Source organism: Mauremys reevesii, linkage group 8 (assembly GCF_016161935.1).
Source record: "Mauremys reevesii isolate NIE-2019 linkage group 8, ASM1616193v1, whole genome shotgun sequence".
Taxonomy (NCBI): Eukaryota; Metazoa; Chordata; order Testudines; family Geoemydidae; genus Mauremys; species Mauremys reevesii.
The window spans coordinates 12,475,321-12,503,230 of record NC_052630.1 but is presented as its reverse complement, the minus strand read 5'-3'; the positions used below and the strand labels follow the sequence as shown (position 1 = coordinate 12,503,230).

The 27,910-nt window shown below is 40.9% G+C and overlaps 1 protein-coding gene across 8 annotated transcripts in view; it reads left to right on the top strand.

Moving 5' to 3' along the window:
• The window catches only part of TCF7 (transcription factor 7), a 114,201-nt gene that overhangs the window by 1,584 nt on the left and 84,707 nt on the right, over nucleotides 1–27,910 (top strand). For all 8 annotated transcript variants that reach the window (XM_039485249.1, XM_039485246.1, XM_039485247.1 and 5 more), the window contains one exon: nucleotides 495–601. In XM_039485249.1, the coding sequence (XP_039341183.1) occupies nucleotides 495–601 (107 nt within the window). The remainder of the gene's footprint in view (nucleotides 1–494; nucleotides 602–27,910) is intronic.

The following is a 27,910-nucleotide window of genomic DNA, read 5'->3' as shown; positions in this document are numbered from 1 at the left end:
GATCCATTGGATTGCCACAACGCGAGGGGGGTTTAGTCACTCCCTTGACATTTAATGTGTAAACAATCCTCCCCTTTCTCACAGTGTCTGAAATAGTATTGATCTGCTCGTCTCTTGGTGGGGTCCTGGGAGGCAAGTTTTGCAAAGCGGCGGTGATGCAGGGCGGATGGTCCAGGAATACTGCTGCTTCGCCCGAAAGGGAAAAGGCTTGAGCACAAGCTTTTATTTGGCTTTGTTACTAAAGCCAAGTCAGAGCTGTTGTTGATGGGGGTGGGCTAGTCCCACAGATGGAAAATACAGTCTGTTTATAAGTCCTAAGGGCAAACTATGCACATGAAATAATTCTCCTATGCACATGAAATAATTCTACTAGTAGAGAAGGCACCAAAAATATATGATGTACGTAATGTTCTGTTTGCAAACTACAAGCACCTCGCACAGGCAGAGGAATGACCTGTTGCAAGGCAAGTCTTAATGTACTTTCATTTCAACAGGTATAAAGCATCAGGACACGGGGATGTACAAAGGATCTGCTTATTCTGGCTACCCTTTTCTAATGCTCTCAGACCCTTATCTGCCAAATGGATCTATGTCACCTTTGGTGAGTTCACCATGTTTTCGAGAAGTTTTTAACCTTTCACAATTGAAGTATATTGCTGTCTGCCATGCAATCACTTGATGCCAGTGCTTTTACTGACATGATGTAGCATTATTTCTAAAATGCCTAGGACGGTGGCCTAAAGAAATGAAAAGAGAGGATAAGTGATGCTCAGCCGTAGGACAGTGGTATAGTTCTGAATTATCCAGAGCGGCGGCTTTTCAGATCACCTCAGCTTCTAGTTTCATCTCCAGTGTTTCAACAAAGAGAGCGAGAGCTACCTCCTCCAGAATGCCCCCTTCATTTTTGCTTAAATATTAGATTAAGGATCTAGCCCCAGATCAACTTGTAAAATGGCTTGCTTTGTGCTGCCCCCTCCCCCTGAAATGAAAAGGTTCAGTTGTGGATGATCTCCATACTGATGGATGTTTTACCATATTTAATTAATTGCAGTTGGTCCTACACAAAGGTCTAATGTGACTAGCAGGCAATGTTTGTTCCAATCTTTATTTTACAGAAGTTTTGCAAAGAAATATCAAGTAAGTTCTAGTAATTGGGTACACTTCAATACTTACAGTAAGTTGTGCTAAATGAATTCTTTGATATAGTGTGCTATTTAGGGAGGGGTTTTAGCAGAGAATCCCTACCCATAGCCATCTTTAGCAGAGTTTCCAACAGAAATTGCAACTAACAAACACAAAGGGGCAAATTCTGCCATCCTCAACATTGCTGTAAATCTGGAGTGATTGCATGGGTTTCAACCATTATTCTGGACTTGGAGGAGTTGTGTAAATGAGAACAGAATATGGTTGTCATTTTTAGTTTTGATCTTACTTCTACAAGATTTTGAAGAATATATTTTGACCTCCTTAATGTACACCTGAGGTTTGTGCACTGAAAAAGTAAGAATACAAAAACTGCTGCTCTGAAAAATGCTTTGGTGGTGGGATGCTATGAAAATCTTTGAGTGAAGGTGTAATATAATAATGTTTGTGTGCATCATCCAAGCGATTGCAATATCACCAGGTTTAAAGTAGTTAGCTTGCAGGGTAGTGGTGGTGTCTAGTTATTTTTGAAATCTACTTGTGTCTGTAGTGCAGTTACACTTTACCGGGCAGATCTTCAGCTGGTGGAGTTGTAGTAATTCCACCAAAGTCCGCATACAGCAGCTGAGGACCTGCCTCTACGTTTTTATAATTTTCTTCATTGTACAAAAATAAATGATACATTTGCAAGGCAGTGCCAATATGGAGCATTGTATATGCATCTTGTCGCTTGCGTACTATCCCCCTACCCTTTACTCCAGGTTCCTGTTAATCCCCTCATTTCTCTAACAGATAATGCCCTTCTTTCACTATTATATTTTGAAGCGTGATACTAAAGTTGTTTTTTACAATGGCATTAATTTGTGCTCCCTAGTACAGAACTTGGATGAGCTGTCACTTGTGTTGGCACAGGAGCTATTCAGATGCTTCAGAAGTCTGTGAATATTTATATCAATCTTAACCCTTTGCAGATCTTATTCTATTGGTTAAAACTGTGGCAGCCTATTTATTAGCAGTGTGGTTAAGAAATAGGCTTTTGGTTAGTGACCCAGTAAGGAACCTCCCACCACCGCTAATGTAAAAAAGTACAGGTTTACAGTTGGAGGAAGACAGAGTAAAACAAACAGTACAGAAATCAAGAGAGTGAAAAATGACAAGCAGGGTGGGCATGATTCAAAGCCCATTAAAATTAGTGGAAATCTTTTAAATCAAGCCATACAGATTGTGCAATGCCTTAAGTTTGGTGGATCGAAATGGTGATTTAATTTTCTCTCTCAAAATCTGCAATATATTTAAGAAGTATGGAAAGAGTTCTTCCTTAAGTCAAAGAGAAGTTGCTAGTCTTCCTTTAAGTGTAAAGAAGGTGCAATACGTATAACTCTAATATTTTCTTCCGGGCAATTTGGTCTGTGCTGGTATTGATTGACTGATTATACAAAAGTTAACCTAGTAAGTATTTTTACTACTATCATTTGTGATTATATTAATACTGTCCATGTTTTATAAGAAGTAGGTCTTGATCTGATGGTTATTTCCACTGATTGTGTGATCAGCATTATGACTGATTTGGGATACTGTACTCGTCCTCCAAGAAAAATATTGTGTTTTTTAATTAAAATTCTGGCAGGTTAAGGAAGTGGAGTTTGTTTTCTTTTAATGTGTGAAAAATGGGGTTGTACATCACTGTTGTGCATCTACTTGGTAGTGAAGTATTTTCTCTAACTGGGGTTTCCTGTGAACATTTGTAGGTGGCTGGGATGAATTTTGTAATCCTCCCCCCGCCGAAAAAAGAGAATGAGCCAGGCAGTGCTTTTTCAAACTGTCAGAGGGGGTTTTCATTAAACCATTGAAAAAAAAGAATATACCTCAGGCATAGCAAAGATCCAAGAACATTCAGAATTAAGGCTGAAAGTTGAACCCCTGCACTGTAGTGCGTTATAAAATTACATATTGTCTGGAGATTCCTGCTTTACTTAGACATGGTGTTGCGAATTAAGGCTGGAGTTAGTTTGGAGTGTCTATACTTTTGTGAACAAGTCACAACTTTAGCATTATTGTGGTAACATTTAATTTTTTTAAAATTTATTTTCACACTAGCCCCAGTTGTGTTTCAGTTTCCCTTAGGGCTCAGTCGTAGCTTGCTAACTGAAGTAATGGACAGGAGTGCTTGAACTGATCTCTTGTCAAGACCTCCTATCATAGTAGGTTTCATATATACATATACATTTTATTGAAATGCACCCAATCCTGATTTTTATGTGCATGTGTGCCTTTCTTGAACCATGATTTAAAAGTGAGTTGGTGCTTGAGTTCATCAACAGTAGAATGCTCCAGTTGATGGGTTTTGCTCTCACCTTACAGTGAGATGGTGGCTAAAGGCCCTAGGTGCTGGAACTAGGGATGCTGCCACACCCCCTGTTGAAGTAATTTTCATCATATATGGGGTTTACAATATGGTGCAATGGCTCTCAACACCCCCATTATACAAATTGCTCCAGCACCCCTGCTAAAGACCTCATTTTAGTGCCATGTGGTCAGCTATTTAGCACTCTGGTCAAATTCAGGCTGCCCCTGCAATAGACCAACAAGGCTCTTTTAATGTGATATGATCGATCATATCGATACCTGCTTGAGCACGCTTTGCACAGATTGTGGGTGTATTAGGTCATAAGGTGTTCTGGACTAGCATTGTGAACATTGGTGCTCCATATGTGTATCCAGGGACCAATCGTGCACTCCATCCTCTGAAAAAGCTAGAGCTTTCTCAAGAACAGAAGGTGTAGACTCTGTCAGTTACAAATCTGCATGAAACTTCCAGTGAATGAATATGAATGTGTTCAGAAAGTATTTTTCCAAATGAAACATCAAATCAAAAAAGTATATCTTTTTTTAAATGGTACAAATGACTTTTAAAGCAAATTAAGGTGCCTCCTTAGTAGTTAAATCTGTCTTTTAGGTAGTTACAAACAGTAGAAGTCAAACATGTTAAAACTTTGATCAGATTAAAATCTTCTTGCTCTGGTTGTATAATTGAGTTTATTAGGCCTGAGGGAGTTTTCTGAACATTGTTACATCTTGTAGCTCATGGTAGTTAAAGGTTTTCAGAAGCACTGATAAGTTCCTGCATTTTGTATATGGGAATATAAAATAAGGAAATTAACTGCGTGGTAGTGGAAGTGCGTAGGGGCCAACCTTGCGCTTCTAAAGTTAGTGACAGAATTCCCAGTGACTTTAACTGGGCAGGATCAGACCATCTAGTCCTGGGGCTAAATTTTGCTGTTATTTTCCATGCAACACAGTTGGATTTGGTAGGCTTGTAAGGTAATTTAGGGAATAATTAATGCTTTTCAAATACAAGGCTAAGACTCTGGAGTGGCTTTCCCATTCTTCGGACTCCAGCAAACTGAGGCTTCAGTGCCCCCAGTTATTTGGAAAACAAACACCCTACAGTATCTCTTTAAAAGTATTTAAGACTAGATCTTCAAACCAAAGCTCAAATTGGAAGGGGGAAAGTAGAAGTACTATCTTAAGCTTCACCCATTTGAGATGCCACAGTGAGATGCCATTGACAGAAGATTGCATGGATTTTCAAAATCTGATACACTATAACTCTGCGGGGCTCCTCAGATTTGGTTCTTTCTCAGTGGGGTTTGACTACAACCTTGGGCCAGGCTGGATTAAGGTATAGCCACACAAGGCATATGCCTATGGCCCCAGTTCTCAGGCGTCATGTCATAATATCAGAATCTGTTTGAGCTAAAAGAGAATCTCCATTAGCTGTTAGCAGTATGACATCTATGGCACACAGCGAATCAGTTCAGTTTCCATTCAGTAGAAGGCAGTGCTACACAAACTCTAACCACTTCCTTAGAATACATTAGCATTTACTCAGTATAAAAAAGAAGTCCATCTTCCTTAAACCAAACCAGACATACTAAGAACCTCCTCAGAATTATCCTCTGTAGCCCATTTCACCTGGGAGGAGTCCAGAGTTTTCTAGACAAGCCAGTCAGTTTTGTGTCTCCTCCATTACTAGTACAAGACAGGGCTAAATTCTATTTTAGCGCTTTTCCCTCAGAGATGCAAAGTTGCCTTCTCAGTAACTGAAAATCGCGTCCTGTTCCTGGCAAGTTCCCTCCACTTGCTGTGCCAAAGTATCACACAGCAAAACATTGATCCCTAACTCTCCAGAATATGAACAGAAAAGTAGTATTACAAGAAGTGGCCAACGAATATTGTGTAAATGTAATTCAGTGAGCTACTCAAATATACTTTAAATCTGGAACTTTGGGTTCACATTCTCATTGGTGCAAATATTGTAATGGTTTGAGATAAAAAATGTTAGGGTCAAATTCTGATTTGCTATTGCAATCAATGGCAAAACTCTTACTGGGTTCAGTGTAATCATAATGTGTCAATATCTCTCTCTTTAGATCAGGGGTAGGCAACCTATGGCACGGGTGCCGAAGGTGGCACGCGAGCTGATTTTCAGTGGCACTCACACTGTCCAGGTCCTGGCCACTGGTCCAGGGGACTCTGCATTTTAATTTAGTTTTAAATGAAGCTTCTTAAACATTTTAAAAACCTTACTTACTTTACATACAACAATAGTTTAGTTATATATTATAGACTTATAGAAAGAGCCCTTCTAAAAATGTTAAAATGTATTTCTGGCACACGAAACCTTAAATTAGAGTGAATAAATGAAGACCCGGCACACCACTTCTGAAAGGTTGCCGACACCTGCTTTAGATGCTCAGGGCCATATAAATACCTGATTAGATAGATTAGCTCAGACTAGCAGCTGCAAAGGAAAAGTAGCTCTGTGCCTTACCATTAGTGCCTGCTGCTGAGTGAAATCAGTAGAGCCATCGTGATTTCAATCAGTTTCTCTTGACGGTAGGTGCCACACTATTGGGCACAAGTGGGACAGTGCTCTTCCCCTGCAGGTGCCAACACCAGTTATCCTGCTTCTGTCACTTGGAGGGAAAGGAGATAGTTAAGTGACTGCCTGGCCAAGGGACATTGCTCTCCCCTGACCAAACCACATCTTCTACCTCTTCACCTTGCTCGAGATCAGATGAGGGTGAAAATAGTTCTTTATATTCAAAGTGAAATGTTGGATGGTCGAATGTACCAAGAGACAGAAATTCCAAAGTATTCTATTTACGTTTGGTTCAGCTGTGGTCATATCCTGAGGAAAATTTAGTTTCTGGGGATTCATATTGTACCACCATATTGTATTTGAAGCAGTACTTGAAATAATTGAACTATTTGAAATAAATTAGAGAGTTCTGTGTAAGAAGCAATGACAGGGTATGGCCCTTTGTCCTCCCGGTAATAAAATTTTCTTTTAAAAAAATTTTGACTGAAAAAAGTTGAAGAAAAATCTCACATATAAAAAAACTTATTTGTTTCTATAACTCTCTTTGCTTGTGAATAGCTGTATGCACATGTTTAAAGGGTGTAGTATATGTATCCTCCCACAACAATTCCTTAATAGGATACCTTGTCACTTGTTGCATCAATCATGAGCATAGTTTACTGGTATTTAGTTGTAATTACGTTAATTTTGACATGTGTTAAAGTCACCACCCATGCAGGTTGGATTATTGTTGTTGCTGTTTGTTAAAGTGTTACCAAATCAGCTGTGTGAATATCTTAAAAACAAACCTAAACCAAAACTCACAAGGCTCATCCATGTTAATGATTAATGTCCTGGAAACTTTCACTTTGAAGAACAAAGTGATTTTTAGGTTTATCAGGGATACAGTGTGTCTGAAACAAGGGAACATACTTGTTAAACCTAATACTCACCATTTTGCTCTTTGCAAATTAAGATTAAAAAATAAAATCTTTAACACAGTATTACTCCAAGCTCAAGACTAACACATTTCTGCCTGCAGTCAATTTTTTACAGTCAACTTACAGACACTATTAAACCTCTGTGTTCACACAGAAATCCTCAGTGCAGAGTTGCCAGCAGAATGCTTCTCTTGTTTACCTGTACATGTAACCATTTGTGACTAACCATGCAAACACATTAACACGTCCGTATGGCTGACTATATTTACTATCTCATAGTGTATCTATGATGGGCCAGATTTTAATAATAGATATGAGGAGCTTGTATCCCTGTGTATCTTAGAAAATCTGCTAGTATAGCAAATCTTTCAGGGTGCGGTTATGTGCATTGCACACCTAAGATTAAAGTCTGATCCTTACTGTCTATGTATAAAGATGTCAGATTACAGTTGTACACTGACACATACCAGCTGTTTTTAAGGAAGTATCTATCACTCATGCTTATTTCACCTATACGGTTCTGTCTGGCAGTGGTTACATTTGCACTGTAAGTATTACAGTGACACCACATTTAAAGTTCCTTTAGTGCAATTTAGCATTTCACTTTCATGATTCACTTGTGGCCTTAGAAAAAATAAAGGAAATTCATAATCCAACGTCCTCTACCTCTGCTCATATGAAATTTAAATGAATGATGTGAGTATTTTTGTAGGGAGATGAATGATATTTTCTTGGACAGAGTAGGTTTGTGTGAGTTGTAATAAAGTCTGTGCATCTGCCATTCAGTCAAGACTTCTGCCTTGGGTATGAGTCCAGATGGAACCCCCCCCAAGAGTTTCATGCATTCATTGTTGCTTTGATTCTGCAATGGGCCACTTCCGCTGTAGTGCTGGCCATCCACAAAGTACTTTGCTGTAGTGGTTCCTGGGGTAGTGTATCGCCACAACCAGAACTGCAGCTTCCCTCTCACTTACTACCTTGAATCAGTGATGCATGACCCTGCTTAGAGTGACTCAACATCAGACAATACTCATTTCTTTATTCTCTGCTGCTATTCTTTAGCTTTTTATGCCTCTCTCACTACAGCTTACTTCTTTATCTTGGTGCTTTTTCTTGGTACTGTCAGCATCTCTCAAAGAGTGCTCTACATTGTTGCCTCAATTTACCAGTGGTGGGTGGAGGTCACAAAGGCAGTAAACTATGTACATGACTCTTGTCAGAGTCTTAAAGGAGTCACCATCCTAGGGGAAAGTTCTCATCCTACACAATGTCCTGTGTTGCTGCTACAGTGGGATCTCATGAATATCCCCACGTGGGCTCTTTCATGTTGTCTTCTTTCAAATAGCTCCTCAAGGAAAAAAAAAAAACTATAACATGATATTTGCTCATTAATCTTCCTGGATCTGGAAGATGGAACAAAAGTTCAATAGGAGGACTTGATGACTCAGAGGAGTTTTAACGGGCTACAGAGCTGTTCACTTTGTGGCTGCTAGTTCTAATCTAGCTGGATCATAGAGACCTAAAGACCATTACTATCTGATAGGCTACTGCACTGACTCCTCTGTCATCTCAGTCCAGTTCCTGATGGACTTGTGCCTGCATTATAAGAGCCACCGTTGCTGTTGAGCTGACTGGTTAGCTGTCCCAGCAGACAGCAAGTTCTGAATGATCTGGATAATGGAATGTCTTCTCACCCTGCTATGTTAGTGCTGAGGCACGCTTGGCACCTCATGCTGTCTGCACCAAAACTATTGTGTGCATACACTGAGGACTTCATTCTCTAGGGCAACCAGTTCAGCACATTTTAGGAGCATTACATCCTCCTACTTTGTTTTTGTAAAGGAAATCACAGCATCGTATACTTTTGAGCCTTGAGGATCCAAATGCGCGCAAAGGCTTTTTCTCCATCACCTCTAAACCAAATTGGCCAAATCTCTCTCACTGTGCACTGGTCTCTCCTCACCATGTGATGCATAATCACCGCAGAGACCCACCCTTTTCTGTCGGTTTGCATTTAGAGGTTTCTGAATTAACACCATACTCCAAGCTACTGAGGGCTAAATTCTGCCACCATTACTCAAGCTGAGTAGTTTAATGGAAATCAGTGGGATTACTCAGAGTGAGATGCTACTTAATGTGAGTAAGGATGGCAGAAACTGGCCCCTAACTTAACTCATAGATGTAAGTCATTGAGTGAGAAGGAAGCAGTTGTCTGTCCAGGAAGGATAAGCCTTTGAACAAGCCCTTTGTGGTTTAGCTCTGAGCAATGGTACCTCTAGTTAGGAAGCCCATCTGCTGCTCTTTTCTCCACACCTGATATATGGAGTGTTTAGTTCAAGTCAGAAATAAAGTGAGCTGCTGATCTTCTTGGTGCATAATTTTTTTAAAATATAAATGTGATACATGTTGAACTATTAGAAAGCGTCAAAGGATAAAATGTATATAACATGATTCTAAAAGGCTTTGCAGAATATCTCCTATCAATGCAGCAGCTTTTTTTTTTTTTTAAATTTCAACAGCTAATATCAGGGGGTTTTATGCATTTATTTTTATCAATTTAAATTCACAGTTGTGTGAAATTATGAAGGGTGCCAGAATGAGGGTACAGACAGTTAATGACAGATGTTGAGATTCAAAAAGTTAAAACTTTAATTGTTAAAACACAAACTGTCAACAGCACATGCCAGACTGTACAAGTCAATATTTTTAAATCAAACTAACTTCTCAAGCAACATTTTTCTTTTTTGCCTATAACTACATTTCAATCATCAGAGGAAATATTTTTCATCAGTTTGTGTGGGGGGGGTGTGAAATTGATGTTTTACTGACATTTACAGATAAAAATCTAATGCGTCGAAGCCTACTTATTGTGAGGAGTCATTTCATATGTATTGGTGAGTATTAAAAAATTCTCTAGAAGATCTATGACTGACTGTTTGCTTTAATTATTGACTAGAAGGCTTAATTCTCTGTGATCTAGTAGTATTGTTAATATGACATTGGTGTAAATGGTCACTCAGCAATGTTTCTAGGTATCTAAATATCTTGTGATTGTTCCTGGTCTTCTTTCTCCTTCCAATTCAGAGTTGCTTTCTAGTCTTTCAGTGGCATAGGAAAGGGGTCATGGTTGGGGGGTGCATCCATACTCTGGCACGCCCCAGCTGACAAAGTGGCCTTTTGGCGCCATTGGTATCCAGACTGTCAAACTGGCCAGAAGCTCAAGATTAAAGGGTCGCTAAGGTGGCTGACACCCCCAACCTCTGGTCCCGTGCTAAGCACAGCTCAGCTGCACCAAAGAATCTGGTCCATTTTGTTTTACTCGGTCCCAAAATTAGTATTCTCTTAAAAACTAACATGGGAGGTTTTAACTACACACTAAAACTAGGTATTTTAATCTAGAGCACTTTCCACATCCACTGAGAATAGTTTGAAGTCTGATCAAATGTTAGGCAAAAAGCACTGAGTGTCTCTTTTGTTCCGCTGAGCTGTTTGAACTGTATACACAAAATACACATCTGTGTAAAAGAGCCACACAGTAATCATGGACTGACCAAATAAGTATATTTTTTAAAAACATGATTCAAACCCTATGCTGTATGCTGAATTTATTTTCTCCTGTGGTTTATTCTTTGGAATGGCATATGTTAGTAGAAACAGATTCTTCTGTGATGTGACATACACAAAAAGGAAAATGTGAGAGGCTAGAATCACAAAGTATTATTGACTCAGCAAAAGGGCAACAAAATGAGCATGTTTTTTAAATAATTGTTTAGTTGATGTTCTTCACGCAAGGTTCTTGAAATGAACCTGTGTTCTAACAGAAGAGTGGTCCTACAGATATTGTTTTCATGTTTGGGAGATAAAATCTCCTAAAATCTACCAAATGAAAATTGGTTCCTGTTCTATGGCATGGAATGGTTAATTATTTGGATCTCATAAAATATTGCATCCTGGAAATCACTAGCACATGCTTTTGTGTCATGTAAGTTGAAAGAGAAAAGAAGTCGTTTCCTGCTGAAAAAATGTTCTGCATCCAACTTCCTTTAATATGACTTTGCTGTTTAGATGTTGGACCAAATTCTGCTCTCAGTTACACTGGCAGGCATAACCTAATTGACACTGGTATAATGGAGACCAAAATCTGGCCTTTGGACTGTGGTTTCATGCCATAACTTACAACAGGTGGCAATGTGGGCTTTGAAATCAGAACACTAAGAGGCAAGCAGATTTTCAGGTCCCTACTAATGTTTTCTGGGCTCATGAGTTGATTTGATGAAATGCCATGACAACCAATTTTGCTACTTAGGACAAACAAATACTAACCCTAAATCTGAAGCAGAAGCAATAATATAAAGTAAGAAATGAAAAAAATTATTAAATGTTCTGATACAAACCAATTTGAGCAGGACTCTACACCATATGAAACACATTATAAATACTCTTGTAAAATCCACATCATTATACCACATGAAAAGCTGGGTCCTAAAAATAGCCATTCACAGAGGATGCTGGCTAGTAGTAATTTCGGCAATCATGAAATAGTTGCGTTGACATCCACATGCATGCACACCCACAGAGTGCTCTGACTTGAATACACTTAGCAACGGGACATTATTGTCCCATAAATAGTCTTCCATCTATTGCCTTTTCTTTCTGCTTTTATTCCTGCTCCTCTGACTAGTTTTATTGAAAAAATGGGTAATCAGTAGAGATTTGCTTTCTCACAGGAAAACGCTTTCCTTGTCATCAATTTGACAGCCTCAGTGCTTGAAAACATCAGCTGTGTTCTCCTTTCACCATTCTTCTGAATTATTCCTCTTTTTTTCCCCCCTCAATAGGGAAGTTCTTCTCACAGGCATTGTCAATAGAATTTCCTTAAACAGTCATATTTTTCTTGTATGGTTTATTAAGTTTTCAGTTTGTCATAGAAGCAAAGCATATACTTGCCTGATATTTAGAAGTGTGGCTGTCAAAACTTATATTCTTACCTAGCGCTCTAGGTTTAAGAACTGCCATGCCTAATCAGACCATGTTGTTTAGTATTGGGAGGAATGTGCAAGAAAGTCACCAGTAGGCAGTTATGGAATAACTTGTCCAAAAGGAAAGCTTCTTCCTAACCTCATCAGTTAGTTTCGCTTATGCCTTGAAGCCTGAGAATTTATAATCTTCAAACTTTGGAATTTGGGAGGCAGATCCTCAGCTAATGTAAATTCTCATAGCTCCATGGAAAACAATGTTAGGTCAATTTACATCAGTTGAACTTCCTCTGTTTTTAAAAAAAATCCTCACTATTTTAAGGGTATTTCTTTTTTTTAAAAAGTTTGCAATGTAGGTGTTGATCTGTAATTGAATTTTTCTTTTGTAAGTAGAGATCTGGACCATGGATCCAAGAATCTTCAAATTTTGAATGAGGGTGTTCTGAATGTTGTGGCTTAAGCCCATCCCTACCTTTAACTGTATGTCTCCTCTAAACCCACTGGAAACTATTTATTTCCCTGAAAGTTAGTTTGCTTATGGGATTGGGAGAAAAGCTTTGGAGATATCAAACACAATAATAGGGTGTTCAAGAAAATAGCTGGCATGAAAACCATAGCTGGCATTATATAGCTGGCATGAAAACCATTACGTCTGAAGTTTCATTCAAATCAGATGTAACTGTGGTTGTAATGGTATAGTAGACAAAGTCTTTGGGAAATACAAGTTTAAGTGATTCACGGTGGGAGTTTTACTCAGCCTTTAAATTGTGTTTTAACTTAAAGGGTAAATCTTGTCCCACGTCCAGCTTCAGAGTTCCTTTCCAGTGGTAACATTGTCTAACATTTTTATTCAAGCTGTTGAATGTTTACAGGCCTTCAGTAAGTTTGAAGAATCAAGTGACATCAAATAACTTAGCTGTTGCTAATGTAGTTCCTTAAAAGACAGAGGGGAAACCCTGATGAAATAGTCCTTAGAATTTGGACTTCTACAAGCCTCAAAGTAAATGTATTCACAATGAATACAATCACAGTGTTTTAAGGTCTCAAGAGGTAAGCAATCCAGGTTCACAACCTGACTAACTTCATGGCTGAGACCAAGGTCACATTTGGCAATATAAGTGTGTCTAGGTTTCCTGCCACTCCACTGGCCTGGTACAGGGAAACTTTGTGGGGTACTTATGAGCAGAACCCACTAAACAATACATGTTAGATTGGTGCTACATTTGAGTATTGAAAGTTCTTAGTGGCACTTGAATGCAAGAGTTAACGTAGAGACAGTTTCACTCATGCATTCAAAAGAAAGACAGAGTTGCTCATTACATCAAATTACAGTTTTCAGTGTTTGGCGTTGATTGAAATTATTGTGTAACTAGAAACATTGTAAACCTGCTTGCAAAGGTATGACTGTAATATATTCAAAATTACATTAGTTGTATTACCATAGTGCCTAGAGGATCAGGTTCCTATAGCACTACACACTGTACAAAAAACAGACATTTTTTGTAAGGATTTAAGCCCAGCCCACATATATATGAATCAACACAGTAGGTCTTGGCTAAACCTAATCTGTGTTGCATGGTGGGAATTTAACTCACGATTTTCTGGTTTAAAAAACAAAAAAAACTAAACAACTTTGGCCTCTAGTACTCCACTGCCTTATAGCTGACTCTCTCTCTCTCTCTCTTTTTGAAGAGACAAGGTGGGTGAAGTAATCTCTTTAATTGGGCCAACTTCTGTTGGTTACAGAGACAAGCTTACACAGAGCTCTTCTTCAAGTCCTGAAGAAGAGCTCTGTATAAGCTTGCTTCTCTCACCAACAGAAGTTGGTCCAATTAAAGATAATTACTTCACCCATCTTGTCTCTCGAATATCCTGGGACCAATACAGCTACAACACCACTGCATTTCTCCTTTTTTAGACTTCCCGCCACTAGCAGGTGAGACCATTGCAAACTAATAAGCACTTGAGCAATTTTAAACACATTCTGCCTAACACAGGGGATTGCATTACACCCTTAGGGCCAACTGTCTTACGAATAAGACTTTGATCTTCACTTTTGTGACAGTTACTCTTTTGGCTACCATGATGAAGACAAATAGAGTAGAATGATTGTGCAACCTGCTCACCTCACAGACAGGCTTGAAAAAATGAAACGAAGCAAACAGTAGAAATTGTTTGACACAGGATACTTGATGGGGAGGTGGCTACATATCTGGCATACAAGTTACAGTTGAACAAAGAGCTGAGATCCAGCCCCAGAGACTAACTTCTGTCATGTGACTGGAGGGAGGAAGTGAAGATCAGACTTTTACCAACACTTGTGTGTCACACTTATTATATGGTGTCAGAAGAAAGTGAAATCTCTGGTAAAATGGAGATAATTAAGGTGCCAAAATCCCTCAGCTGGAAGGAAACCTGGCACAGAGCAGGAGGAGGTGGTTGCACCATTTCCAAATTTTTAATGGAAGCTGTTGGTATTGCAAAGAAGTTGGAAAGGGTGGAATCCTCCACACTGCTGCAGAGGGCAGACCTGAAAGCAGTGAAGATCCACAATCCACAGGGAGCATGGAAATGATGGCAAAACATTCAAAAGTGTCACCTGAAAACATTGCCAGGTGAGACCAGTGATGATTACATTATACTCCTGCATAATGAAGTTAATCACGTTAGTCCATTTGTTCAAATACTAGAAACCAAATTGTTTGTGACTTAACTTATAATTCAGTCAAAACCCATGGTTATTGCCAAATCAAGTCCAACACTTGCAAACAACTGTGGATGTCTGCAGGACTAGTGAAAACTGTTTCCCAGACTGTGTTAAGTAGCAGGGAAAGAACAGACGTGCATGTAAATAAAAATATGTTCTAAGGGATTACGGCAGAATACTAGGATAAACAAGGAGACCAGATTTGTCTTCAGTAAGTGTGCAGGCAGAGGTGTCCAGCACAGAGGTTGATGTCATTCATACAATGACATTCAAAATGGTTGCTAGGTGTGTCGCTCTTGGCACAAGTTGGGGAAAAAAATGCAAAAAAATACATGAACTGTGAATCCCAACCATGAAACACACTCAAAGGAGTTGTGCCTGCTTCCACCAGGCTGGATTTGACCCTCTGTTTAGCATCTAGGTTCTAGTAAGGTGTTCATATTTATTTATTTGTAATTGAGTGATCTTATTGATGTAGGGCACCAGGTGCTTTGCCTGATAGGCACAACATATAAATATCTAATGAATGTGCATTAGTATAGTAGTTGTATATAGGGTAATGGAGAATGTTTGAGTCATGTATGTAGTGAAGGATGTTACCAAGATTTGTGGAAGAGAAATTGGATGGCCTTGTGACTAAAGCACAGGACTGGGAATCAGAGAACCTGTGTCCTCTCCCATCTCTGACATGAACTCCCTCTGTAAAATTGGTCTTTACTCCTCTGTGCCTCATTTTTCTTTGAGGTTTAATTATTCAGTGTTTTATAAGTTGTTTCAGAAGCACTGAAAGGAAAGCCATGTCAAATTTAAAAACAAATATCTTGTCCAAAACCCACTGTCAACCTACTAAGGTGATGGGCGTTTTAGAAATACTCTGAACGGTTAAAAAAAAAAACCCTACTGTTGCTTTCTACAGCATGTATTTCTGAATATTAAACAAATTGTAACTTCATAATCCTTCAGCAAGTTGCAGGTGGCTCCAAACCAATGTTCCCCCTCGCAGGCAATGGGCATTTTGTTTCACTTGAAAAAACAAATTGCTTTTCCAACATAAATGATAAATTCCATAAGGTGGTGGTAGCTGGATAGAAATGTTATGAGTGTATGATCCCAAAATGTTTTATAAGATACATGCACTATACAAATCTGTGTTATTAATCTGACAACAAAGTATCATTGCTTATTTACCAGTTTGTAACATGCTGATAAGAAAAACCTCAACAGTTGTACTACATACTTTTTGGACACATGTACCAAACCTCTGGATGCATAATTCAAATTCCTTGTTGTAAAGAAGCCTGTTTAACTTGGAACATTTTTTACTTAAACTGTAATCTCTGGGAAATCATTTGTTAACTGTAGTTAGCAGCCAGTCTGTCAGTTAATGGCTTGAGGCAAAGTCAGAAGTAAATAGGATCCTTTCATATGGCACAGAAAGGTTTATAATGAAAATATTAGAGGACTCTGTCAACTGGATATAAACCAAATTTTGAAGACATGAAGGAACTAGGAGTTATTTGGCTGCATAAGTGAGTCTTACTAGCATGTCTCTTTGTAAAATATTAAAGCCATCAATCATGCCTATGTTTTGGCTTTTAATTCTGTTCTTCAGACCAAGAGCGACAGGTGAGAGCATGCAGGCACACATGTGTTCACGCAGGCTGTCTGTGCATTGCTTGACACCTCTTGCGTCGTAGCACACTGATTCCCTTCTGGGCCCAGAGAGCTCTCACAGTTCAGACCGCTGGAGGAATCAGCCAAAGCCAGCTCTAGTGACACTCCAGAATTTGTCCGTGGCAGAATTCTCCCAAACCCCACGCAGGTTTCATAGCAGCAGAAAGTGGGAGAGATGAATTGTATCATTTCTAAATAAAAGCATGGCTGTTGTTTTCATTTAGGTAACAAGAGTTATCTGCTTCTTTTTCTGAAGAACATCCCAGGCACAATTAGATCCTCAAATTACTGTTTACATTTAGCCAGATGCTGTGCAGAAGGAAGCCAAGCAGCAGATATGGCTTAGAATTTGCAGAAAGGGGAGTAGAGAAGTCTACTCTAAAACCTCTCCATGTCAGGGTGGGGAGTAGCTGTCATAAGCAGCAGCTCTCCTGGTAACCCACAAAAGCCAGCAGAAATTAATGCTGCTTCTTGCAGCAGGATCTTCCATTCTATCCTGTCTTTGCACAAAGGGCGGTAAGGTGTGCGGCCTGCCAAGAGATCAGTAGCAGCACAGGCCAAAAGCTATGCAACCCAGACAGAAGTACAGATAGGCTTGCCCCCAAGATGTGTGTCAGAGGCAAGATTTTCCCCACAGATTTTTGGCCTTCATATGATTTGAAGATACCCTTGTCTGCAGCTGCAGTCCTTCCCTCCCCTGAGGGGAAAACAGGGTGGCAACTCAATGAGCTGAACCCTGCGGAGGTTTAGGAGCGCAGCCATGGGAGGGAAGGTTTGGCTGATTATTGTGGAACATTGTGTTGCCAGGACTGAGCTTTGGGACAGAACTAACAGTGTGGAAACAAATTCAGTCAGCTTTTACTGAACTGGTTTGTAGATTACTTTAAAAAGACAATGTATGTGTCTTGTAAAAGGCAAGACTCTCCTTTCAGATCCATGCAGCAGAGCTTGACTCTGATATCCGGATCTGCCTACAGGTGCAGAACGCCCATCAGGAACTCCCATGTGGATATGAGAGAGGAATTTTGTCCTAAATGGTGTTTCAGAAAAATGCGGTTGAATTATTCCTTTAAAAATGTGTGTACTCCTTATCTCTCTTGGAACTAGCAACAGCTTTAAAGTCAGAGTTTAAGGTCAAAAGGGGCTATGAGATCATCTAGGCCATTTAAATTTCACCCATTTACCCCTGTGTTGAGTCCCATGTATTGAACCCCTGTACTAAGAGATGAGCACAGATTTTAAGGATATTCAGTCTTGTTTAAGACACCCTCGTTTTACAGATGGAGATGCATAAACTCAGCTTCGAATCAAGTTTTAAAGCTCTGCTCTGCTCAGCAGTTTGACTCATGCTTCATGTTGCTCTAATTATCTCAATTACACTTAACTTCTCCGAGCAATGTGTTGGATCCCATTTCTTGAAATGTGACATTCCATGATCCCAGGAACAAGTATTTAAACTGGTTCTGTAATTGCACCATATATGTACCTGGGTGGAATACCCATCATTTGCATTAAAAGTCCTTCCTACCTCATCAACAGAGCCAAGCAAAGCCATTGCTACTTCAGAATTTCATCAGAGCTTTGCCAGCTCCAGTGATAGCCTGAATATTATTGTTCTTCCTCATGCTTTCACCACCTCACCACTCAAGCATGTTGGGCCCATTCTGTTGGGCCCATTCTGTCATGGTCTTCGGGGCATAACATGCACAGTCCACCCATTATGGTCTTTTGGCGGTAACTAAGCATAGGCTCCATATCTTTCAGTCAACCACCAGTAGTCTTTCTGGACTTCCATGAGCTCCTGAGCATTCCCTCTTTTCAGTGATTTCTGCAAAGGCTTCATAAACACAAAACACGCCCAGAAATCTTTTCCATATATTCTGCACCCAAGGTTAGATCAACAAATGGAACAGCCTTTCAGTCATTCATTCCTTACATACTCATTAGTCCAAGAACATTCAGTAAGGTATAATGAACGTCTTTTCAATCTTATTATTCTGTCCTCTCTCTGCTGTGCAATACTGTTTTTTCAGCCAGTTTCTAAACAGAGTGGTTCTGGGATCTGTAAATAGCACAGTGAACGTCTGGATCTCACCTCAGGTTCCGTCTTTCAGTTCCAAGGGTTTAAAATCATCATAAAACCACATTTCCAGGGCTTTCACTCTCCTTATCTAATGTGTAGCATTCTGTATCTCTTGCAGTGGTGCTGTCTCTTGCCAAGTTTCCAGTCTTTTCTTTCTTTCCTAACTTTTATGGAATCCTTGTCTAAATTCCCTCTGCACTTCCTCACTGAGGCCGTTGTTGATCCATCAGGCAGACCAGAGATCCCTCGCTTTACTACACTTGTTCTGGGACAACCATATTATCCAACACGCTCCTTAATCTGCTTCCCTTAGTTGAGAGCTGCTCTTCACGGTGCCCCATGCCATTGCTGGGGAGGATAAGGCTATTATGGTTCTAACACGCTCATACTGATAATGTGACTTTTTTTTTTTTAAAGTCCTCTCTCCATTTCCCCACCTCCTTCCATTTTTTTGACGATAACTTGTAAGATTCCACTTGCAGGGGCAATGTGTGTGTGTGAGGTGTCTTTCATGGTTAGCTGCAATACACAACAATGTACAGTATGGAATGTAACTTGCTGGTCCTCCTGAACCTAATGGAAGCACATTCAACATCTCTTTGGCTCTGAGTATGTGAGGATGGATGGAATGTGAATAACTAGGTGCTAATTTATTTATTGGTGACAGTCATTTCACCCATAAAACCTGTATAATCCACACCCCAAGCCCAGGGCAAGACTATGGGCCCCATCCATGGATGCTGCTGTAATTTATATGCTTGAGTGGTGTTTTCAGTCACCCTTCCCATGCTACTTATATAGGATGCTAAGGGTGCTGGAGCCATGTAACTGCAATTTGCCCCATCATCCCATCCCTTCCAGCCTAGTTAGGGCTGGCACCAAGTTTAATCATTCCCCTCCATCCTGGTGTGCAGATGAAATGGAGATCCCCTTTCACAGCCATTCCACTTGCATTCCCCCGCCCCCAATCAAACTAGTGTCTTAAGTGGCATATATGGACCCTATATGGATGTTTCATGGATGCAGTTCCCACTAGCTATTTTGTTGTACAAGTCCTTCTGAACTAAGTACTTTGGTAATCAGCAAATGCATAAACACTTAATCTTGTGATCATGGCAGGCAGATTAGCTCTTCTGCCAGCTTTGCAATTTCTGTGCCAGTTTTGGTTTTAATTGCAAACACATCACTGCCAATTCCCTTGTATGTTGTAGCAGTAGGCAAATTAAAACATTTGGGCACAGTTGGGTTGGTCAGGTTTCAGTTAAGAAATTAATTGCTGCTGCCAACCAGTGTTTGCCAATGCCAACCACACTCTAAAAAAATAATAATTATACACTTTAAATACAAACTCAAAGACCTTTCTCCCCCTGCACCCCCTTCCAAACTGAAGTCTACGTTGATGTGTTGTTAAGATCTACCAATTTTGTGCAGCAAATTCCTGTTTCTTTTCAAGAAATTTTGTAGGCATGCAGCTCTATCACACAGAATCCAGTGGACCAGATCCTCAGCGGGTGTAAAACATTGTGGCTCCAATTATTTCACTAGTTCACACCAGCTGAGAATCTGGCCCACAGTGATGTTATTTCATGGGAGAAAATATAATTGATGTAATATACATCTTGCAACTGGGGCCCATTGCTGTGTATTTTCAAGCAGAGAATTCCAGGTAGGCTGATGAAGAATGGCGAATAAAGGGGTCAAATACAACTTAACCTTAAGGGGGTGTCTTCCCTCTCCTAATACAAAAATCTAGAATATCATTAATTTGTATACAAAGGCCTGGTCTACGCACAAAGTTACACCAGTTTAACTAAAGGTGTGATGTTTAACCAAATGGTTTAACTAGCGAAGCTTTGTGTGGGGGCATCAGTTTAAAAACTTATCTTTATAGATTTAGCTTGCACCTACAAGGCCTTTGCCTTTCTTGCACAGAGAAATTGCATTGCTTAACTTAAATCAGTTTTTAAATCAATTTACTTAAATTGGTGCAAAAGACTTGCTCCATGGCTACTTTTATTTTGGTTTAAACCAGGTTTATTTCAGTTTCAGGAATTGACTTAAACTAAGGGCTGGTCTACACTGAGGGGGGCAGGAAATCGATCTAAGTTATGCAACTTCAGCTATGTGAATAACAAAGGTGAAGTCAACGTACTTAGATCTACTTACCGCAGTGTCTTCACTGCAGTAAGCCTATGGCTGATGCTCTCCCGTCGACTCCGCCTGCCCCTCTCACCTTGATGGAGTACCGGAGTTGATGGGAGAGTGCTCGGCGGTCAATTTATAGTGTCTAGACTAGATAAATCGATCTCTGCTGGATCGATTGGTGCCCGTCGATCCAGCGGGTAATGTAGACAAGCCCTAAACCAAGTTACACAGGTCCACACATCCTTTTGCACCAGTTTAACTAAATTTATTTTAAAATCACACATTGATTTACACCAATGCCATGTCCCCATGTAGACAACTGCGAGGTGCAAGCTAGACCGCTATAACTGAGTTTTAAACTGTTAAGTGTTGTCCACACAGGTGTTTGCACCACTATAACTAAATAATTTTTAAACCAATTTAGGTTAAACTGGTGCAACTTGTATGTTTAAGCAAGACCTGTAGGAGTGTAAAGGCCAAGAGGACTGACATTGTGCAGAGGAGGGCTTGTTCTCGTAAAGGTAACCTGCAAAAGGGATAGTTGTTTTAGTTTGCTTTTTTAGGCTGTACAAAACAGAGAGAGGAGGGTGCAGGCAGGGGTGTGTGTTTCAAAATAAATTAAAAAAATACTTTAGAAATTCAGGTCTTACCTCTTCCTGTTTTTGTCTGGAAAATTGTAAAGGTAACTAAGGGACTGGTAGCACTATGCCCCCACACATACCATGCTTATGAAAACCTGTCTGAGTGAGAGTGTAGGAGAGTGACTTTTATTCAGACTATTTAAAACTCTGTTTCTCTGGAAAGATCTGTTGGAGAAGCACTTGAGAGAAAAGGCAATTTTGCTAAAATTCTGCAAGCCCGCCCTTTCGGCGAAGGGCTGAGAAAGCTCATAATTTCTTTTAGACTTCGGTTAAGTCATCCAGCAAAACTAGGGAAAACCAGGTATGATACTGTAGACGTGCGGACTCACCCCTGCGGCGCCTCCTGCTGGTGACTTCTGGGAATTAGCTCTTCCAGCTCTGGAGCGCCCTCTGCAGGCCGGTGATCCGCCTGTCCTCTGGCCCTGTGTCTGTCCCTGGACCCCGGTGCCTCTTTTAACTGGGGTGCTGCCCCTTGGCAGTACCTCACCAATCTGGGTCTCCCTTCCCTAGGGAACCCCCAACCCACTAGCCCCACTTTGCCTCCATTTTGGATATTGCCCAGTCTCCATCTAGCCCCCATGCCCTGGGGCAGGGTGCAGTATCAGCCACTCATCATAGGCAAAGGGGTTTGGACCTGCTGCCTTTGCCTACCCCTGGGCTGCCCCCTGTACCCCCCCAGTACCTATTGGCCTTATGCTAGGCCGCAGCCTGGGGCTTTCCAGGCAGGAGCTCCCCAGCTCCTCTGCCTTTCCCCAGCCCTGCTTCACTCAGGTACCCCGTGTCTCGCTCCCTGCAACCAGGCCCCTCTCCATCTACAACCAGAGGGAGACTCCTTCTTCTGGCCTCTGTGGCCGCCTTATAAGGCCCTGTTGCTCAGTTTGGGGCGTGGCTCCAGCTGCAGCCACTTCTCCCAATCAGCCAGAGTTTCTTGCCCCGGCCACACCCCTCTCCTGGGCTGTTTTAAGCCCTTCAGGGCAGGAGCAGGGGTCCACTTCACTACAGATACTACTTCTATTTCTAAAAAACACAAAAGCAGGGAGGAAAAAACCCTTCTCAAGGCAAAACTCACAACCATGGAGAGTGGGAATTGGACATTGCTGTAGGGAAAGAAATGCAGAGGGAGACCCCTAGGGTGACCAAATGTCCCGATTTTATAGGGACAGTCTCGATTTTGGGGTCTTTTTCTTAAATAGGCTCCTATTACCCCCCACCCCGTCCCAGTTTTTCACATTTGCTGTCTGGTCACCCTAGAGAACCCAGAAAGAAGAAGTAGAGCAAGGAGGATGGGAAGGAAAGAGAACCAAAGGGAAGAAATAGTAGTGCTTCTTCCAGAGAGCGTATTTTCTACTGAGCCATGCAGAATGTGACATCGACGCATACAATGAATAAGGAGGGCAACTAAAAGGTTTAGTTACAACATCAAAGCCATATTTTTAGGGACATTGGGGAGATGTGCTGTGGATTGAGGTGAATGTGGAGTCTTTAATTTATTCCGAGGACCATAATTAAAAATGGAATTGTGGCCACCTTCACACAGGGATGGATTAAGACCATCCAGAGCCCTAGGCACACCCATCTGTTCTGGCCCCCCCCTCCCCTCCCCCCATGTCCTCACCTGGTATTGGCAGGGAGTGATCACACAAGAGCTGCCTATCATCAACCCTCCTCTTTTGGCATGTTAGGCTTTCCCATGTCCCTGGACCATCAGTTCCTGTCTTCATGTGAGCTAGGGTCTGCTTCAGCAGGAGAACTCACCCCCTGCCCAACTGAGCAGAGAATTCTGTGTGGGGGAACCCAGCTGACGCCACCCCAGCAGAGCCAGGATGGAATGGCCCAGTGACACACACAATCTGTGCCTATATCTTGCCTCCACAGAATGGGTTTGACACCCATCTCTTATAAAGTGGCACAAGTATCATATGCATGTAAATATGGTGTTTTAAGGTTTCTGATATTAGGTGATATTCAGTGCCCTAAACTCCAATGAGTTGAGCGTATGCTGTGACAAGATATGCTGATTTCCCCTGCACCTGTCTCCTGATTAACAGGCCAGAGCTCAGGATTTTCATGACAAAGATATATTCTATAGAGTTACACTTCAGAAAGAGACTGACACAATTTCTTAGAGGAAAAAACCGAGCATTAAATAAAAGTAATCTACAAATCATATTGGCGTTGATGGTGAATTACACAATAGTTGCTTAGGAGAATCAGCCCTTTTTTTCTCACCCCAACTTCCACGCTTGTTGCTCTGACAACACGTTGAGGGAATGCTTACTTGTACCCTCTCACATACACTTCCTTCTAGTTCTCTCGTGGGGCGAGTACTCATCCCGTCTCCTTCTGTGACTGTGGGGGGAGAAGGAGGGAGTACCGTCTGGATCCAGATGGACTGGCACCATCAGTGGACACCTCGTGTCTTAATGTGGTGGAGCCGATGAGTCTCGTCTCCCCACAGTGACTTGCCATGCCCCTCACCCTCAATGGAGTTTTCCCAGGTAGCTTCTGACTGCCTTTTGAGCACACCCAGTGCTCACCACACCCAGCTTCTGGCTCGTTCCAGCACAGTCCCCACTGACTGACTCCAACAGATCTCCAGGCATATAAAGCACTCCAGAAGAAAAGAAATTATGTATTCTTCCCCACTGTTTACTCCCCTATGTACCCCACTCTATCCCGAAATGCATGCATGCGGCTTACGTTGTTACTACAATGTCTCAGTGCTAAAGACAAGCTTCAAGTGTATTGTTGAACATTTTAAAAAGTCTAGGGGATCTACAACTTAACAGGCAGTGTAGTGTTCTGGAAAGCTTAATTAATCCATCCTGATCCAATAATGAAATGTTGTGCCAACAATACGTGTAAACAATTGCTCAGCAATGCGGACGGTTCCAGATCTCCTCTGAGTGTTCCCATTCTTATTTCTCTTCTATAGCCAATATGGCTAGCTGAGAGTTTTTGAAGTTTCAGTATGGCACCCTGTAAGTGTTTTGCGTCTCTGCTAGTGCAGAGGAGGGAGGGATAGCTCAGTGGTTTGAGCATTGGCCTGCTAAACCCAGGGTTGTGAGTTTAGTCCTTGAGGGGGCCACTTAGGGATCTGGAGCAAAATCAGTACTTAGTCCTGCTAGTGAAGGCAGGGGGCTGGACTCAATGATCCTTCAGGGTCCCTTCCAGTTCTAGGAGATAGGTATATCTCCATTATTTAAATTTTTAGAGCTAATATAGTGATGGGAAAGGGAATTGGATTAAAACTGGTTCCTACATCATGCAGAAAGTGTGCATTCAAATATAGGCAAGCAGTGAGTGGGGTCGGGTCATTACTCAAAACCTGGCCTCATATATAGCTTATTGAATTTTATTTTAGCATGCTGCCTTCCATGGCTAGGAGCTTGATTACTTTGTTTCCATGATAATTGGCTCAGTGATGTGTTAAAGTGTGATTCTTCTCTGAAAGTGGACTCTAAAATTGTCTAATTGTGCATGAAGCTAATCTATATAATTGCTTGTTCCTACATCTTTTCCTCTTTCCCCTGTTCCTTCCAGTTGTTTAAACACACTTGCTCTGTTTTGTCTATTCAGTTTGTATTCTCTTCGGGGCTGAGGCTGTCTGTTGCTGTGTGCTTGCATATTGTCAAGCACCATATAACTCTGCTCCATAGCAGCACAACTGTAATGCACATAAATAATCATATGCTCAATAAATGAACTTTTTTTTTTTTTTGGACTGCCAGCCCCGCATCTGAGAGTCAAGCTAAGTTCTTTCCTTCTTGTGCATTATCACCAATAAATAGAAGTATTACAGGACAAATTATGCCTTCAGTCTCACCTGTAAAAATTCCATTACCTTCACTGGGTTTGCATATCTGTGAATGACTGGAACTTGAACAATTCCACGGATGATGCACAAGGAACAGAATCCAGCTTTCTCTGAGTTGCCTCTGCATTGCTAGCAGAGGTGGTTTTTTTTTTTTTTTAAACTAACAAAATTATTTTTGGTCACTATAGCCAGCTGTTGTGTCTCTGAATTGTTGAGTGAGGTGGACAGTTTCTACGTAGTCAGTGTGGAATGGCACTTTAAACATTGTTTATGTTTTTCTGAACAGAAAACAATAGAGGAAGCACAATTTTGCAGCAAACAAAACTGAACATGCTTTAAATTACACTCTGAATATCAAAGAGCGCTTATTCAATACACATTACCGCCCTTCCGTTCTGCAACCGGCACCTCGTTGCTTCTGAGAGGGCCTGGAAAACGGTGTACAGTGTATTAAATACTTGAGCGTTCTGGTTCAGTGATGTTGTGGCTAGTAAATCTGACTTTAATTGTTCATCATCTCTATCAGTGCAGACATCAGGTTTGAGTTCAGCCATCACGGAGTCAGGAGAAGTAAACATGCATCTACAGTAAGATCAAAGCACCAGAGAAGTGCGCATGTGCTAATAATAATAGCTTATGAAAGCTCATATTTTCCTTCAACAACATCCTGTCATTTGTGTATTAGCTTTGAAAGAGTAAAAAACATTCAGTATAATTTACTCCAGTGAAGTGAGAGATAAGGCAGATATTTGATTGCACTAGTGCGTATGTGGTTTGCTAAAGGACTGTATATGAACCACCTCTTCAGTGCATGTGAGAGTCTAGTATGCAGAAACTGAGCTTGCTGTGACCGAAGTACCATTGTTATCTGATTTTTTAAAAAAAAGTTATATACAGTCTGTGACAATGTGATGCAGAAAGAAAGCTGAGGTAAACAGTCACAAAGTTGGTAACCGCATCCACACCTGGTGGACCTCGGAAAAACGTCTGTAAACAGATTGCGTAGAGTGTGAGGTTACAGCTAGGCTAAACATGAGTGAAGATATGTAACGGTTTCTAACTACCCAGGCAATCTCAGGAAAATAAACAAGTTTTTTTTTCTTTTTAATACTGGTATTTTTGTCTCAGTGGCATTGCTCTGGATGCACCCAGTGTAATTAAGATCAGAATCTGGCCCACTTACTACTGCATGCAGACCTACCAGGCTTTTTAATCAACTGAATAGAAAATGTGTGATCACTGGAATGAGATCAAGATAATCACATCACATGAGGCGTTTCAGGACAAAGTGTCCTCAACATTAGCCTAAATGTCAGATCAACAGTGATTTATTTTTCGGACTTACATGACCTACTTAGCATGAGGTGATCAGTCTTCATAACTGGACATAATGAAGCTAGGACACAGGAAACTGTCACTGTTAAGTACTGTGGAGACTTTGCCTATCAGTTTTTGTGATCTAGGACACAGACCTACATGTTGTGTTAACGTTTGTTTCACTCTGTACTAACTTGTAATGAGCCTGCCAGCGGTCAGTCACAAAGGCTTTGGGGAGTTAGTTACCTGCATGGGGTGATACTGGGAGATAGGTGACATTTGAACTGGGCATAAAATAAAGCCATTTTGCCCGAGATCAGTGAACTTATGGAGGCCTACCAAAAGGAGGGGCCAAGATGGAATGAATGCTAGTTGCTAGAAAAGGCTACTTATCTTTCACATTTCACATAAAACTTCATAGTGAACTGAATGGCAACATTTGCAGTTTTCTAGTCTAAGGAGAGAGGGGTCATTTGGGGAGCAGGAAAGCAGGGGTAAGAGGTGGTGAAGTAGTCAAGGTTAGTTATTAAAGATGGGCTGGCTGAGGCACTGTAGAGTAGCTAGAAAGGCAGATAGGATACCTTTGTTCTTTTAAAAAAGGGGGGGGTATGGAATTAGACAGAGGAGCTGTTCTAGGCATGTTTACCCATCTCTCTGATCCCTTTGCTTCTATGATGTATCCTGCATAAGTCTTGTCTTTATTTTGTAAACGCTTTAGGACAAGGACTCTTACAATATGTTTGTACAAACAGCCAACACAGATTGAACCCACTGTTAATTGGCACCTTTAAGTACTACTGCAATAATCTTAGCAACCATAAAGCTAGAAACTAACAAACAAACAGAGCTGATTCTGCAGCCAAGATGGTATATACAACAAATTCTGCAGCCACTGAATCCCAGTGAACATGAAATCCTAGTTAATGAGGTGGTGTTACAGTAAAAATAATAAAATATAGGGTTATTTAATGCAGAAGAGGGTCTTATCTCAAGGCAGTGTTATAACAGAGAGCCTTAGATGGAGGATGGACTATACCTGTTCTCTACTTGCAACACCACAGCTGAATTGTTGAAAGCAGGTCAAATTGTAATAGTTATTTATTATTTGTATTTCCATAGTGCCTAAGAGCCCTATTCATAGACCAGGACCCCACTGTGCTAGGCTGTGTACAAAGACTGAACAAAAAGATGGTTTCTCTCCCGCTGAGCTTATGCTTTAAGTATAAGACAAGACAATGGATAGGGGAATAAAAGGAAAGGGTGAACAGCATTGTTCAGCCTATACACAGTGGTCTTGGTGCATTAGCAGCCTAACTATAGTCAAGTTTTTTTAGGCATCATGGCAAAGGAGAGTTTTAAGGAGGGAGTTGGAGGATAATGAGGTAACTTTAATGTTCATGGGAAGTTCCTCCAAAGTGTGAGAGGCTGCATGGGAGAAAGCATGAAGGTGCTTGTTGGAAAATTTAGCGAGTGGGTGATGGCATCACTGGCTGATCAGAGGTGGGAGTCGACATTTTGATAATGAACGAGAGAGGATAGGTAGGGTCGAGATAGACTGAGAACGGCTTTGAGAGTGAAGTATTATGTTTGATGAGGAAGAGA